This window comes from Chelonoidis abingdonii, chromosome 11 (assembly GCF_003597395.2).
Source record: "Chelonoidis abingdonii isolate Lonesome George chromosome 11, CheloAbing_2.0, whole genome shotgun sequence".
NCBI classification, from domain to species: domain Eukaryota; kingdom Metazoa; phylum Chordata; order Testudines; family Testudinidae; genus Chelonoidis; species Chelonoidis abingdonii.
Genome location: NC_133779.1, coordinates 48,783,382 through 48,798,227, shown reverse-complemented (window position 1 = coordinate 48,798,227; position 14,846 = coordinate 48,783,382). Strand labels below are relative to the sequence as shown.

At 54.4% G+C, this 14,846-nt stretch overlaps 2 protein-coding genes across 3 annotated transcripts in view; both read right to left on the bottom strand.

The window, feature by feature from the left end:
* Nucleotides 1-560: 560 nt before the first annotated feature.
* On the bottom strand, nt 561-9,392 carry LOC116831887 (tyrosine-protein kinase Fer-like). The gene is made up of 9 exons (XM_032792232.1): nt 9,126-9,392; nt 8,218-8,346; nt 7,747-7,800; nt 2,505-2,623; nt 2,319-2,413; nt 1,910-2,033; nt 1,549-1,706; nt 988-1,110; nt 561-703 (listed from the first exon to the last, which is right to left on the bottom strand). The coding sequence occupies exons 1-9, from the start codon at nt 9,390-9,392 to the stop codon at nt 561-563; spliced, it is 1,212 nt and encodes a 403-aa protein (XP_032648123.1).
* Nucleotides 9,393-12,865: 3,473 nt separating this feature from the next.
* The window catches only part of ARHGEF2 (Rho/Rac guanine nucleotide exchange factor 2), a 116,299-nt gene continuing 114,318 nt past the window's right edge, over nt 12,866-14,846 (bottom strand). For both annotated transcript variants that reach the window (XM_032792158.2, XM_032792161.2), the window contains one exon: nt 12,866-14,787. In XM_032792158.2, coding sequence (XP_032648049.1) covers nt 14,702-14,787 — 86 coding nt within the window. In that variant the 3' untranslated portion in view covers nt 12,866-14,701. The remainder of the gene's footprint in view (nt 14,788-14,846) is intronic.

The following is a 14,846-nucleotide window of genomic DNA, read 5'->3' as shown; positions in this document are numbered from 1 at the left end:
CAGAATCACTAAATCCACAGGCCAAACCCAGACCGGAGCAGCAGTGACCAGGACTTCACAGATGACAACGAAGCAACGCCCAGGCCCGCACTGGCCCAACCATCATCGCATTGTTACCTTCATTCGGAACGTCTCCATCGGCTGCGCAGGAAGCTCTGTGCCGCATGCCCGGATTGCTCAGCCCTTGTGGGTTTAAATCCTCCTTCAGAAGTGGAGACAACATCTGAAGTTCGGGACAAGAAAATCACCAACGTTCCTCACTGATGAGCCAATCGGGAAGCAGAGTTGGTGCCTAGCCTGTCCAACCGGCTCGGGGGGAATCATTTTGACCTTCGCTGCAGCCAATCGTTTGGCAGAGGAGCTCTGATTGGTTAACAGCAGCATGTAACGGAAATATTTAAAGTGGGTTCAAACCACCAGTCCTTCTAGGAACCAAGTTCCAAGTACTGAGATGAAGGGGCGGGGGGAAGGCCTGGAGCAAAGGCATTAAGAGGCTTTATATAGATTATTTCAGAGGGGAGGGTGGATACATATTACAAAGGGGAAGTGGAGGCCCGTGGTCACTCAGAGTTCCAGTGGAGCTGCGTCATCTCCTGATGGATGGCGCTGAACTTGGGGCGCAGGCTGGGACTGGCTTCCCAGCACCTCAGCATCACGTCGTAAACTTCCACCGGGCAGCCTGGAGGAGCTCGCATGCGGAAACCTGCCAAGGCAAGAGAGGCTGGAGACACACAGCACGGGGGGCCAGTAGCTCTGCGGGGGGCTGGGGAGTAGGGCAGGAAATAGTCCTATGTACGGGACGGAGGTACGTTATGATTCTCTGCACCTTGAAGTCTATGACTCTATGATTGTCAGTACTGCAGCAGAGCCAGGAACTGAACCTGGTCTCCTGAGCCTTAAGCACATGGCCACCCACCCCGCTTAGCTCAGGGATGTGCCCCTTGTCCAGGACCCGTGCTGTGAGAAATGCCAGCTCACGCTACTTGCCTCGCTCTACCTGGTTCACCACCTGCTGGTTCGACATGCCAGGGTAGGGAGCAGCCCCCAGGCTGAAGATCTCCCACAGTAGGACCCCGTAGCTCCAGACGTCGCTCTCTGTCGAGTACCGGCCTGCCATCAATCCACACAGAGGACATTAGTGAAGGGGGCCCGATCCCGTAGCCCTTTGTCATGCGATTGGCAGGGTTACCCGTGAAGCTAGGGTAGCCACCGACGCATCCCCAGAATACAGGACACTCCACTGGTGTCATCCTGAATGAGAAAAGTACCGGTATTTCCAGGACTGCCTGGGCCCACCCCTACCTGGAGCATTCTGCCTTCACCAGTGCGATCAGCCCGCTCTGCACCAGAGCATCCTCTCCGTGTCCAGCTGATACCAGACAAACCCAGGAGAAAAACTGCTCCAGTCCCTTCACACTCCAGTAGGGCGCATGTTGTTGGGCTTGACCAGCCTCCCCTGCCCCAGACCTTCCTGGACCCAGGCCCCTTCCTCCTGCCCCGACTGCTGTAAAAGCTCAGCGAGGAGTGAGCTGTTCCCGCGCCCCTGACCGTATCTCAAAGCCTCCGGCGCCGTCCACTTGATGGGAATGTGCTTCATTCCTCCCCGGGAGGCGTAGACACCGTTGGCCTCCTGCCGCGACATGCCGAAGTCGCTGATCTTCAGCACGTTGCCTTCCCCCACCAGGCAGTTCCTGGCTGCCAAGTCCCTGTGGGGAGAGGATGGAGGGCTAGTCACTCCCAGGTGCTGGCTGGATACTTCCTGCATGCAGCAGGCAGGACTGGCCAGCAGGGGAGCTAGACACAGAGCTTTAGTGCTGGACTTTGTTCACTCTTCAGGGCAATTGTTAACCCTCTGGGTGCCCGGGGTGTCAACTTAGCCTCCCAGCGGGTGCAATTCTCTGTGCTGTACCTGTGGATGCAACCGTTGCTCTCCAGATAGGCCATCCCTGCGGCTGCCTGAACTGCAAAGTGGATGAGGTCTTGAACCCAGAGCCGGCTCCCCTCGGAGCGGAGGAACGATAAGAAATCCCCACCTAGGTGGGGGGAGAGAGAGAACGAAAGAACAAAAGACCCAGATGATCCATGCCCCTCACGCCAACTCACCAGCTATGGCTGCATTTCAATCTGCAGTCAAACGCTCCTTTCGCTAGGCTTTGCGCAGGAAATAGGGCATGCACACACTTCAGGTTGCGCCCACGAGGTGGTGACATTCCCAACCCTGCTGCACAGGCCTGACATTGCACCCAGGAAGCCAGGTGCATTGGCGTCACAGGTGGACATGCAGAGCATGCTGTTATGCAGAGAGTTCTCCTGCTCACCAGACACCAGCTCCATGACGATGAAGACAGGCTGCTTCCGGGCAGAGACGCCAATAATCCGGACGACGTTCGGGTGGCTGTAGCGCCTCACGATCCTTAGAAACAGGACGGAGCAGAGATATGAGCCACTGAGCTGACAGGCAGGACCCTCGCCCATTGGTCCGTCAGACCCCATTGCTGGCTGACCTGGCTTCCATGAGGAACTTGTGCTTGGTCTCCGGGGCCAGGTGCTCCCTGCAGGTTTTCACAGCCACGGGGGTGTTGTCGTATGACAGGCGTCCGCTATACACCTCCCCGAAATTCCCCTAGGGATGGAGAAACAGTGGTCAGGCAGCAGAGCAAGGCCTGCTCTGCATTACATGCCAAAGGGAAATCAGGCCCTGCCTCTCCATAGAGAGAGCACAGCATGTGCACCCCCCTCACTTGGCAGCACGCTGCAGCCACTCCCAGAACAAAAGGGCAGCTGTTTCCACCCACCAACGGAGTGCTTCGAAATTTAAAGGGTCTGCACACCCAATTCCTTTCCCTCAAACGGTGTCAGTGGCTCAGCCTGCAAGCTCTGAAGGCTGGAGTGCTTTCTAGCTGCCTGGGCCTCCCTGCTACACCGACCCCCTGCCAATATGCCCTTGCTGGGAAGGATTCCCCTCTAGGGATGAAAGGAGAGTTTGGCCCATTCAGTCTTTCTGTTCTCTGCAGGTTCCTAGACAGAGCCCATCACCTTGGTATCTGGGCATGTCTCCTTGCTTTCTCTTTTGAGGCTGGAAGCGAAGCAGGGCCCACAGCACGGGTGGGTTTTTGTGCTGCCGACTCCTGTCCTGCAGACATCATCCTGACACCCGCCCGCTCATTTTGCAGCGGCCACTGAGCTCCCAGTGACGTCAGGGCTGCACCTAAGATGCCAATCACAGCACTGACAACAAATCTTACTCCTCAGCGGCTGTGTGGCCTAGCGGATAGCGCACTGGACTGGGAGTCAGGGGGATCCGGGTGCTATTCCAAGCTCTGCCACTAGGGTGACCTTGGACAAATCACTTCCCCTTTCTTTGTCTCACTTTCCCCATCTGCAAAATGGGTATAATAGTACCCACTTCCTTTGCTAAGTGCTTGGCACTCTAAGGATGAAAAGTGCTAGGTAAGAACTAGGGATTCTGATGTATGATCCAGATGTCCCACTGCTGCTGACTCGCCCAGGGCCGTGCATGACAGACACCACAGATCCTTCCCACCATTATCCTTCCCTCCCCTTCCCTTAGCAAGGTGCATTACACTCCTGTCCACCCTCCAACCCCCTAGACCCACCCCCCTTCATCACTGCTCCGAGAGCCTTTTACGGGCCGCAGCAGCACAAAACCATCAGATCTGTATTTCCTAACACAGACAAAGACGGGATGGCAGCTGCTGTATGAAATATTCACGTTGCCCTGTTGTTAGTGTCATTATCTCAGTGCTGAGGACGTAGTGAACAAAAGGGACTAGGAAGTGAACGCCTAAGGCGGATACAAGCACCACAGAGAGGTGTAACTTTTAAAGGGATTTCGTCCATATGTTACTAGATAGGGAGGAGGCAATGAGAAGATACATTTATAGTTCCCTCTAGAGCATAGAAATATCGGGCTGGAAGGGACCGCGAGAGGTCCTCTAGTCCAGTCCCCTGCATCGAGGCAGGACTAAGTATTATCTAGACCATCCCTGACCGGTGTTTGTCTAACCTGCTCTTAAAAAGCTCCAGTGATAGAGATTCCACAACCTCCCTGGCTAATTTGTTCTAGGGCTTAACTACGCTGAAAAAATCTCTCTTGCTGCAATTTAAGCCTGTTACTTCTTGTCCTGGCCTCCGTGGTTAAGGAGAACAATTATTACCCTTTTCTTTATAACAACCTTCTAGAACTGCGGTCACGTCCCCCCGTCCCCCAGTCTTCTCCAGACGAAACAAACCCGTTTTTTTCAGTTTTCCCTCATAGATCATGTTTTCTAATCCTTGAAATCCTTTTTTGTTGCTCTCCTCTGGAATTAGGTCAGGTTTTTCCACGTCTGTGGTGCCTGGGACCCGATGCAGTACTCCACCTGAGGCCTCATCAGTGCTTGGTATAGCCCAGGGGTGGGCAAACGTTTTGGCCTGAGGGCCACAACTGGGTGTGGAAATCATATAATGGGCCTGTACCGGGGTGGTCACCCTGCTCCTATCCTGAAGGGCTTAAAACAGCCCTGGGAGAGGGCTCGGGGGGGAGAAGGGGGAAACCAGGCTGATTGAGAGAAGCAGCCACAGCTGGGGCCACGCCCCACTCAGGCCACAGCTGGCTCTATAAGAGGACTGAGGGCCAGAGGCTGTGAGAGTCCCTCTCTAGCTGTAGAGAGAGAAGGACCTGGCTGCATGGGAAGCTGAGGAGGGTACCTAGGGTGGAGCAGCGCTGGGGAAGGGCAGAGGGAGCTGGGGAGCTCCAGCCTTGAAAAACCCCAGGCTGCAGGCCTTGAAAAGGGCCCGTGAAAAGGTACAGGGGCTGCAGTGGGGCAGCCCAGGAACAGGTGGAGGCAGCAGGTCCAAGCCCCGTTGCCGATGATGAGGGGTTTACAGACTGCTGTCCACCCCAGGGAGCGGGGGCTAGATGGTGACTGGCAGTAGCCACTGAGCCAAGGTGGGGATAGAGGGTTGGGGGTTCCCCTGGGTGGGGAGACCCAGATTGGGGGTTACTGCTGGGGCAGAACCCTGATGTAAAGTCACCGGGTTCCAGGGGGGACACAGGAGCCAGCGGAAGGCAAGACACCAGCCTGCAGAGGGCACTTCTAGCTCAAAGGGCTAATTCCCAGGATGACCAGCAGGAGGTGCCATGCCAGTGAGTCTCACCCTGCCACAAGGCCATGAATGGTCACAAAGTTGGGGTTGGGGTGAGGGGAGGAGGTGAGGGCTCTGGCTAGAGGTGTGGGCTTCAGGTGGGGCCAGAAGTGAGGAGTTCAGGGTGCGGGAGGGTGCTCTGGGCTAGGGCAGGGAGGGTTGAGTGCATGGGGGGTGAGGGCTCTGGCCAGGGGCTAAGGCTGAGGGGTTTGGGGTTTAGGAGGGTGCTCTGGGCTGGGACTGAGGGGTTCGGAGGGTGGGAGGGGGATCAGGGCTGATCTCATGGAAGCAGCAGCATGTCCCCCTACCTGGCACTGGCTCCTATGCAGAGGCGCACCCAGGTGCCTCTGTTGCACACAGCCCTGTCTGCAGGCGCCACCCCTGCAGCTCCCATTGGCCATGGTTCCCGGCCAATGGGAACTGCAGGGGTGGCACTTGGGGCGAGAGCAGCGTGCAGAGCGGAGCCCCCTGGCTACCCCTATGCTTAGGAGCCGGAGAGGGCGGGGGACATGCCACTGCTTCTTGGAGCTGCGTAAAGTGGCCCCCAGATCCTGCTCCCCAGCTAGAGTGCCGGAACAGGGCAAGCCCCAGACCCCGCTTCCCAGCTAGAGCGCCAGATCAGGGCAAGACCCAGACCCCGCTCCCCAGTAGGAGCTCGGGAGCTGTATTAAAACGTCTAGTGGGCCTGATGCAGCCTGCGCGCCGTAGTTTGCCCGCCCCTGGAATAGCAGAATAATTACTTCTCAGGCCTTGCTTACAATACTCCTGTTAATACCTCCCAGAATGATGTTCACTTTTCCTGCAACAGTGCTACAGTGTTGACTCACATTTAATTTGTGATTCACTATAATCCCCAGAACTTTTTCTGCAGTGCTCCTTCCTAGACAGTCATTTTCCATTTTGTATTTGTGCACTTGGTTATTCCTTCCTAAGTGGAGTATTTTGCATTGCCCCTTACTGGATTGCATCCTATTTATTTCAGGCCCTTTCTCCAGTTTGTCATATTTTACATACTACTGAGATTTTCAGAGGCTTATAATTTTGTCAAATTTGAGTGGAATTTCCAGAAAACAGGCACTTCAATGACCCCAGGGTGACTCTCCTGCAAAATACAGTCCCTGCTTCAAAGCATGGATGTGTTAGAGCTTTGCAATAAAAAGGTTGCAGAATTTTTAATAAGAGCAAAACAATCCCTAATCATGTTCTCGGAAATGGGTGAACCATTTTAGCTGCAACTTTCCAAAGAGATCAGCCTGAGGCAAATGGCCAGCATGGGAAATTTCACCACAAATAGCTCAACGTTGTTAAAGTTACATGCAACTGAAACCAGTGTCTTAGAGTGGAAAGTGCCGGACAACTTTAATTATAAGCATTGCTACCAGATCCACCTAGAATATTCTACATGCACACGGAGAAAATGCACCCCAAATTGGGGGGTGTAAGAGTCAATGCAAATCTAAGTCTCTGGCTCTGGAAGCTGAATCCCATCCCTGCGCCATCTGGAGCTCCAAACTCTGATGCTTTTACTCTTTAGGGTACTACCCCTTTAAGCTTCCAAATAAAAACCCCTCTGTGTGTGGAGAGAGAGAAACCATTTGCTGAGTTAGAATCATAGAAATCTCAGGCTTCAAGAACCCGAGAGGGTTATCAGGGCCAGCCCCCCACGCTGAGGCAAAATCAAGTAAACCTATATCGGCCCTGACAATAGTTTGTTCAACCTGTTCTTAAAAAACTCCAGCAATGGGGATTCTGCCACCTCCCTTGGACGCCCGTTCCCCTGAGAGTTGGAAAGCTTTTCCTAACATCTAACCTAAATCTCCCTTGCTGCAAATGGAGCCCACTGCTTCTTCAGTGGCCAAGGACAACAATTGCTCCCCACCTCTTCATAACACCCTGAAGATATTTGGAGACTGTCAGCAGCTCCCCATTCAGCCTCTCCCCCCTCAAGACTAGACGTACAAAGTTTTGAAAACTCCATCTATGAGGAAAGGTTAATAAAACTGGGTATCAGTTTTGCTGCTCTCCTCTGGACTTTCTCCAGTTTGTCCACGTCTTCCCTGAAGTGTCAGGACACAGGTCTCCAGCTGAGGCCTCACCAATACCAAGCAGAGGGGGATAATTACCTTCTGTGTCTTACATACAACACTTCTGTTGATACACCCCAGAATGATGTTAGCCTTTACCCCGACCACGTCACATTGCTGACTCGTATTTATCCGCTAGACCCCCCAGCTCCTTTTCAGAAGACGACTGCCGAGCCAGTTATCCCCCCCATTTTTTATTTTTTTTTTGCAGTTGTGCTTTTGATTTTTCCATCCTACATCTAGAATTTTGCACCTGTCTTCACTATTTCATTTTTGCCGTACCACGGTGTGGGATGCACACACTGTGCTCTCCCCAGGGGGATGGTGGGCCTGATGCTCATTTATATGTAGAGGCACGGAGAGGGGCACTGACTCGCCCAAGGCCAGGCAGGCAGGAAGTGGCACAGGTAGGAACAGCACCCTGGTGTCCTGACTGTTAGCCCTGTCCACAATTAACATCAGGCTTCCTGTGCGGAGCAGTACGTGGTTCACAGCCGAGAACGGAGTCACTTACGCTGCCCAGCAGCTCCCCCAGGACCACATCTTCATGGCTCAGGTCCCATTTGGCCTACAAAAGAACAAGGCGCCAGACAATAAGGGCTGGAGACAATAGCGCTGATAGCTTGCGTGGTGGGGCTGATCCTGCTCGGGGGCAAAGTCCCCTCATTGACTGTGGGGATGAGATCGGGCCCTGGGAGACAGTGAGGGCTGACAAGGGCTGGAGCAAACACAGAGAAATGGGCCTGATTCTGGAGCCGGCCCAAAATTTTCCATCCAAGCTGTTTTTCACATCCACTCTTATAACCTTACCCATGGGGGCCCCCATGCCCACCAAGGGGGGAGTGGAGCAGAGGTTAACCCCTTGTTACTGCCCCTGTCCCAGGCCTCTTCTCCTATTGCAAGCCCCCGCTGGATCTCTGCCATACCCCCCACCCACTGCCTCCTGGCCGGGGGTCCTGGGCATGCAGCAGCGCAGCAGGCTTACCTTGGCGACCGGGTTCCGCAGCAGGAATGGGCACTTCATGGTGAGCACCTGGTGTGACTGCAGATGGTGGTGGATGAGCGAGGGGATGGTGGGTGCCTCCACCCCTCCAGGCTCAAACTGGTACCTGCCCTGCAGAAGAGCCCAGATCAGTACAGAGTGAACAGGGGGGAGGGCGGAAATCAGCTCATCGGCACAGAAGCTGCTATTGCTGCTGGTAGACAAGGGGAGTGTAGCGGCCAGGTTGGATGGGTCCCCCTCAGGAGGGTCCCCAAATTTTAAAAATCATGGGAGGGAGCAGGGAACCAGCTGCCTTGAGTGAGAGAAAGAGCACACTGCCCTCTGCTGGAATGAATCAGAACTCCACTGTGTGTGTTACAGGCCCTTTACTGCTCCCAGCCAGTGGGGATTCTCCCATAGCCAGGGGGCCGTGTTTCTAGACCAAGAGGCTCTGAATTCCAGCCCCACTGCTGCTGTGCACTTCTGAGCGGCAACAGCTGCGAAGTCCCAGGTGGCCACTGATTTATTACAAAACCCTACATTTGCATAGCGGCCTTTATTCTATGCTCTAAAGATTTGGAGCCCAATTTTCCTTTATCCTAAGGCCCCCTTTGCAGAGCACTGGCAGCATGATGGGCCAGCGAATCAGCATCACCATTTTACAGCTGGGGAAACTGAGGCACAACAAGGTCTAGTGACTTGCCCAGTCTCAGCCGGAAATAGAAGCCCAAGCCTGTTCCTTTTGGGCACTGCAAGTCCAGCCAGCGACTGCTGGAGGGATGGCCAGAGAAATCAATTCAACTACACGAGCAAGCATGAGAACTTGCCTCGAGGTGATTAACCCTTCGGCAGGTTGGCATGCACAGCCTGCAGGGCTCACCATCATGTCCCCTCCCTACCGAGCTCCTTACCTTCCGGCATTGGATGATGAAATGCCTGCACTGTCCTCCGGCCAGCACCGACAGGACATGGGCTCCTGGCCTCCCCTGGCTTGCGCGGACCAAGAAATCCCCCTCACTGGTCAACAATGCCTGAGCCTCCTGCCTGGGGAGCGAGCCGTGGTACCAGTCCTGCTGGCCAAGGGGCCTCTGGGCCACTGGCACCAGCGGCACCGGAGGGGGCAGCTTGTGATTGTGAGAGAAGAGGAGAGAATCTAGGGTTAGCTGCTCGCAGGGCATCCATCGGGCCCAGCCTTTAAGAACTCACTTGGGTTCCTGCCTGGGAGAGGGGTTAGGGAGGCAACCCTAGAGACCACAGACCAGGGTAGTCCTCTCCACACCAGGCACTGCCCCCTGCCAGCATGCCTCAGTCCTACCCTGCAGTGCCCACCTCCCCGGCAGGACGCTCTGGAACCATCACGCCCACCCAGACACTCCCATGCAGGGGCCAGGCCGTGCCAATGGACAGGGTGGTTCATTTCGGATGCGAATGCTTTTGCATTAAGTGGACCAAGACCTGCAAAAACTCATCTCATGCAGCGGCTACAGTGCAGCCCCCGGCAGAGACTAACTTTCCATCTGAATCTGGAGCAGCAGCTGTTCCCTGTGGTTAACTGCAACTTCACTGGATCATGGGAACAGGGCCACCCAGAGGATTCAGGGGGCCTGGCCAAAGCGGGGGGGCTGCCACCCAGTGGCAGCCTGCGTCTTTGGCGGCATTTTGGCAACGGGGGCCCTTCAGGTGCTCCGCGTCTTCGGCAGCACTGAAGGGCCCCCCGCTGCCAAAATGCACAGAAGACCTGGACTGCCGCTGGGTCAGGGCTCGCAGGGCCCAGGGCAAATTGCCCCACTTCCCTCACCTCTAGGTAGCCCTCCATGGGAATTCCTCCCAGCCCAAGACCAGGGATTGAACCGGTGACCAGCAGAGCACAAGGCTCCATAACTCGAACTAAAGCTCCTTAACGGACTCTGGCTCACAGACCAGCAACACCCCCTGAACCATAGGTCACACCAGCAGCTAAGCCTGCCCCCAGATCACTTATGGGTTCCTATGGGGTTTATAAGGGACACCCTTCTATGAGGCCTGCCTCCCCCTTGCTCTGCATTGTCATACTGTACCCGGATGGGTCTGATGGGGCGCAGCCTGTCGTAAGTGCAGCCCCACGCATATTTCTGGCACGAGGAGCAGCTCATCCTTCATTCCACACAGCACTGGGCACCCGTAGGCCCTTGTAACCCAGCATGGGAACCCGCCACCCGGCCACCCTCTGGGGAGCCTGTCCAGGGGGACAATGGGGTATTATGACATCAGCAGTCACTTGTGACCAGACAGCCCCTGGAAGGAACGTGTATGTTAGAGACATGCTCAGAGTTACACCCCCAACAAAAAGGGAGCACCGGCCCCGCTGGCTCAGGAGTGTAAATCCAGGCCTGAAAACGGTGAGCGTCCAACAGCCTGAGGCCGAAGGAAGACTGAAGCTGCCCCCAGAAGATGCATGTGTGTGTGGGTGGGTATCCTAAAGGAAGGCAGGTCAGCATCGGGGATCTGGCATTGAACAGAGCACGTTGGAGGGAGCAGCCTCGTAGAGCGGACCCCGCTTGATGGAGTTAACAGCGGGAGGAGTCACATGACACAGGCCCTTCGTTGAAGAGCCATCGTGTCAATATACCATTCTATGCATTTAAAAATAATAGGGCCTGATTCTCAGTTATGTGAAGGCCCTTTTCCACCGCTCGGGCCGTGCCAAGGGGCCTTAGAGTGAGTTTAAAGGGAATTTGGGCCCACTTTGCATTGCCAAAATGGTGGAGAGGGGCTTTAGACAAATCTCCCAACAAGAACCAGAGCCAATCAGTCGTCTCCCAGTCGCCCAGAGATGGGTATGGCTGTAGAGCCCTGACTTGATTTACGTTTCCCCACTGGTGTCAGCTGTTGGTATATTCACTCCTCCCTAGGCTCGGCTTCTTCCCCTCTCGTTCTAGTTTGCTAGAGATTAAGGCCGGAGCAATCTGTCCTTAATCTCTCTTGGCCTCTTAGTCTATGAAGTGGCCTCTCCCAGCCATTGTCTTTCTTCACCTCTATGGCAAGCTCTGCAGGGCAGAGACTGTCTCTCAGGCCCACAGTCGCTACAGCCCCTTGCGCAGCAGGGCCCTTCCCTCAGCTTGCATCCAAATAAACTGCAAGGGAGGCAAAAGACATGGAAACAGACCACGCTGCTCGCTGTTTATACTTCAGCAACATCTGGTTCTTTTCCCAAGCTCTCTCCCCGTCCCTCCATAAGCCTTTTGGCTCCAGGACGTATTAGTGCTCCTATCTCCTTCCCCCCTCCACTCCAGCCCTGGGTGGTCTGCTACCGGCATCAGATGGAGCACCAGCAATTGTGCTTCAAAGAGCCCAGCTCCTGCGCCAACAGGCGGCGGAGTCTCTCTGGCGGGTGGAAAGTTTTACATCACAAAAATCTCCTTCCCCCAGCCTCTGTCGTCACAAACACACACACAGTTTGCTCTTGGAACAAGGGTCAGGCCCCAAAACAGAGACCGGGGGCTGACTTCAGCTGCCAGTAGAGGGTGAAGAGGATTTGGCCCCAGCCAAAGTTCAACCCCTGGAAAGCAGCAGGATGCCCTGTGGCTGGGCGAGCTGTGGGGACTGACCCCCTGGAGCTTGGAGCAGGATCGCGCTTGCCTCACAGCCTGTAGCTGACCCATCCATGGTCTAGCCACTCGGGGGGAGACCAAGAGCCATGCAAATCACTGCACGAGCGGGTGAGCAGATTCTTCCTGGATTCCACGGGGCAGACAGCGGCTGGCTCCTCCAGGGTTGCTCTGTGTCCAGCAGCCTCGCTGGACCCTGCCCCCCAACCAACTGATCATTCCAGTCCCTTGTTGAGAGATGATGTCGGAAGTGGTACCCGTGCAGAATGCCCTGTGCGACCCCCCAGCCTCCAGAAAGAAGCCCCGGGGTGTCTCATGCAAGGAAATGCATGTTAGCCAAGTTATGGGACAGACTTTGAGTGTCTGAGTAGCACAAGCCAGACAAGGGGTTGCTGTGGGCGCTTCTGGCTTAAAAAACAAAAAAAGTCTATGGAAAACCCTCGGGGCTGCAAGCCCACCACCACGAATTAAACCGGAAACATCTTACATTCAGTACAAACCGCCTGCCGGTTGGACTTTTCATCCCCAGATCTTGCCCCCATCCCCACCCCAATTACTGTGCCAGCCTTGTAAACTGGATTCTAGAGAACGCTTCTACTCCACTTCACTCAGGGGGCTGCTTCCCAGATACTGCTCCCTGCAGCACAGCGCCCCCTAGTGCCACATTGGAGTGAGTCCAGGCTGACCCCCTGCAGCAGAGCAGCGGAGTGAGGCATTGGGGTCAGCACTGACCCAAAGTGCCCCCTTCTTCCCCCGTATCCTATAGCACACCCTCTGGCACCGCACTGGTCATCACTGACTGCAGAGCGTACCCCAGCTGAGCCACTGGCTCCGCCTCACGCAGCATTCTGGGCTGCCCAACACTGCAACGGTTGAAAAGCACATGTCCAGTTTCCATCGGCTGATGAGCTTGGCGGAGGCTCCTCTTTTCAGGGTTGTAGCTGGCAACCCCCCAGCCTCCTGAATCTTGTGAGCAAGCAAGACACCCATTAAAAATTCAGGAGAAGTTTCTCTCTAGTAGATCGTTTTGACTCGAGTAAATCCAGCGCGCGCACACACACACGGGGGGTTGATTTTTTAATATTTTTTTTGTACAGTTAAATCAACAGGAAACAATAAACCAATTAAAACTCTTTTTGGCGTTAATTAAAAAAAATTCCTCCCTTGCAGCAACATCTTCTATTAATAGGTTTTATTGGCCAGCAGGTGTTTTTTAAAAAAAGAAGATTTTCTGTGGTCAGACTTTCGAAAAACTCAAACCTTCCAGGACTACTTCAACATGCCCCAATCCCTGTTTTCCTCCTAAGATCCAGCAGGCAGGAGCAGATCAGCTGAATATTGTAAACACAAAGACCAAGATGTTGCAATGGTTCCTAGTGGATCTGCAAATTGATTTTGGAGTCACCCCAAAATGAAATGTAAGGAGGCCACGTTTTTTCAGTGGGCCAGTGGTCTGTGGTACCTGTACATCAGACTCCTACAAGGGAGGGCTCTGTTGAGGACTCCCCGGAAAAGGCAACACCCCAAAGTCAATCATCCCTCTGGGAAAAATCAGAGCCCCAATCTGTTCCCCACCCCCCGAACATCATTTTTTTTTTATTTTATTTTATTTAATTACAAAGAACTCCAGCTTTGGTACAAAGAACCTGCCACCCGCTTTTCTGCTGCCCTCTGACACACCCCAGATCCCTTTGCTGGAGTTGCCTGATACATTGTGAAGCGAACAATGCAGCCAGGGCTAAGTACGTTCCCCCTCTTCCATCCCCACCGCACCGGCAGCCCCCCAACACCAGGAGGGGGTTTTAAACAACTGCCATTCCCACGTCGGCAGGCAGGGGGCAACCTCGGGGAGGCCTTAGGATTTGGGGAATGTTTGCACTCATCTGTTTTGCAGGGGGAGGGCTGAACCCTGATGAGATCACCCTCATTTCCAACTCCTGCATGCCATCCTCCCTTTAAACATCACATTTATGAGCCTCTTTTAGGTTTGCTTCTTTTAAAGGGACAGTAGAACCACTACTTATTAATTCCCGGAGACAGTATTTGGGGCCATTCGCTGTATCATTAAGGGATGCTGCCCAGCAGCTATTGGAGAGCATCGAAAACAGAGCAGGCCACAGCGGGAGGCCTGTTCCTTGCTCCCTCCCTTATGTTACACACCGTGTGGGCTCCTCCCCAGAGTGGCTCGCACTTCTCCTGGCTTCGAGTCAACTGGGGCAAGTGACATCTTGCATAATTAACCAATTCAGTGCCAGACTTCCCAGCAGAATGTCCCTTTTGACTGCTGGATCTTCCAGATATTGCTGCTAGGCACCCCAGCGGAAAGGTTAAATCCTTCACCCCAACCTGCCAGGGGGCCCCTATAGTGTTGGCTTGTGTGTGTTTTTGCACAGGCACATCTAGTGTGAGCTGCGTGCAATGTCACGGAGAATGGACCCAGACGGGAGGACTCATCCGTCTGGCGTCTGACCGAACCAGCCAGGGGGAAGTTAAGATTTGCCCTGGATATCAGACACCTGTGGCTTCCTCCCAAGGTCTGATCAGCTCCCAGCCAAGGGACAGCAAATAATCCGAACTCTTCCAGTCCCTCCCGCCCCAATAAACGAAATAAATAAATTAATCGGCTCAGGAAGCCGTGGCAAACCAGCCGCCCCCTCCCCAGGGGAAGGAATAAAAAAAAGGAGCTGTAGATCAAAGAGTTAAAAAACATCCCATGAGCCCAATGTCCGGGGGCAGCTCAGGAACTGGGCCGTGGTCCTGGTCCCCCTCCATGATTTGGTTTGTATTTGGTGCCGTTTCTCCCAGGGTCTCTTCCCTCTTTTGGCCAGGGAAATCTGTGGCAGCAGCGTCAATCCCTTGGCAATGGGTGGGCAGAGGAGTAGGAGGGTTGGGGCCCCTCTTTAACTGTCCAAGGAACCGCCCTCTCCATCCTTGATCTCCTGGCTGCTCTCCACCTCCTCGGGAATGTCCTGCATCCTCAAAAAATCTGCAAGGAACCGAACACCCCAACTGATAAGTTCATGCACCAAGACGTCCATTAATTCA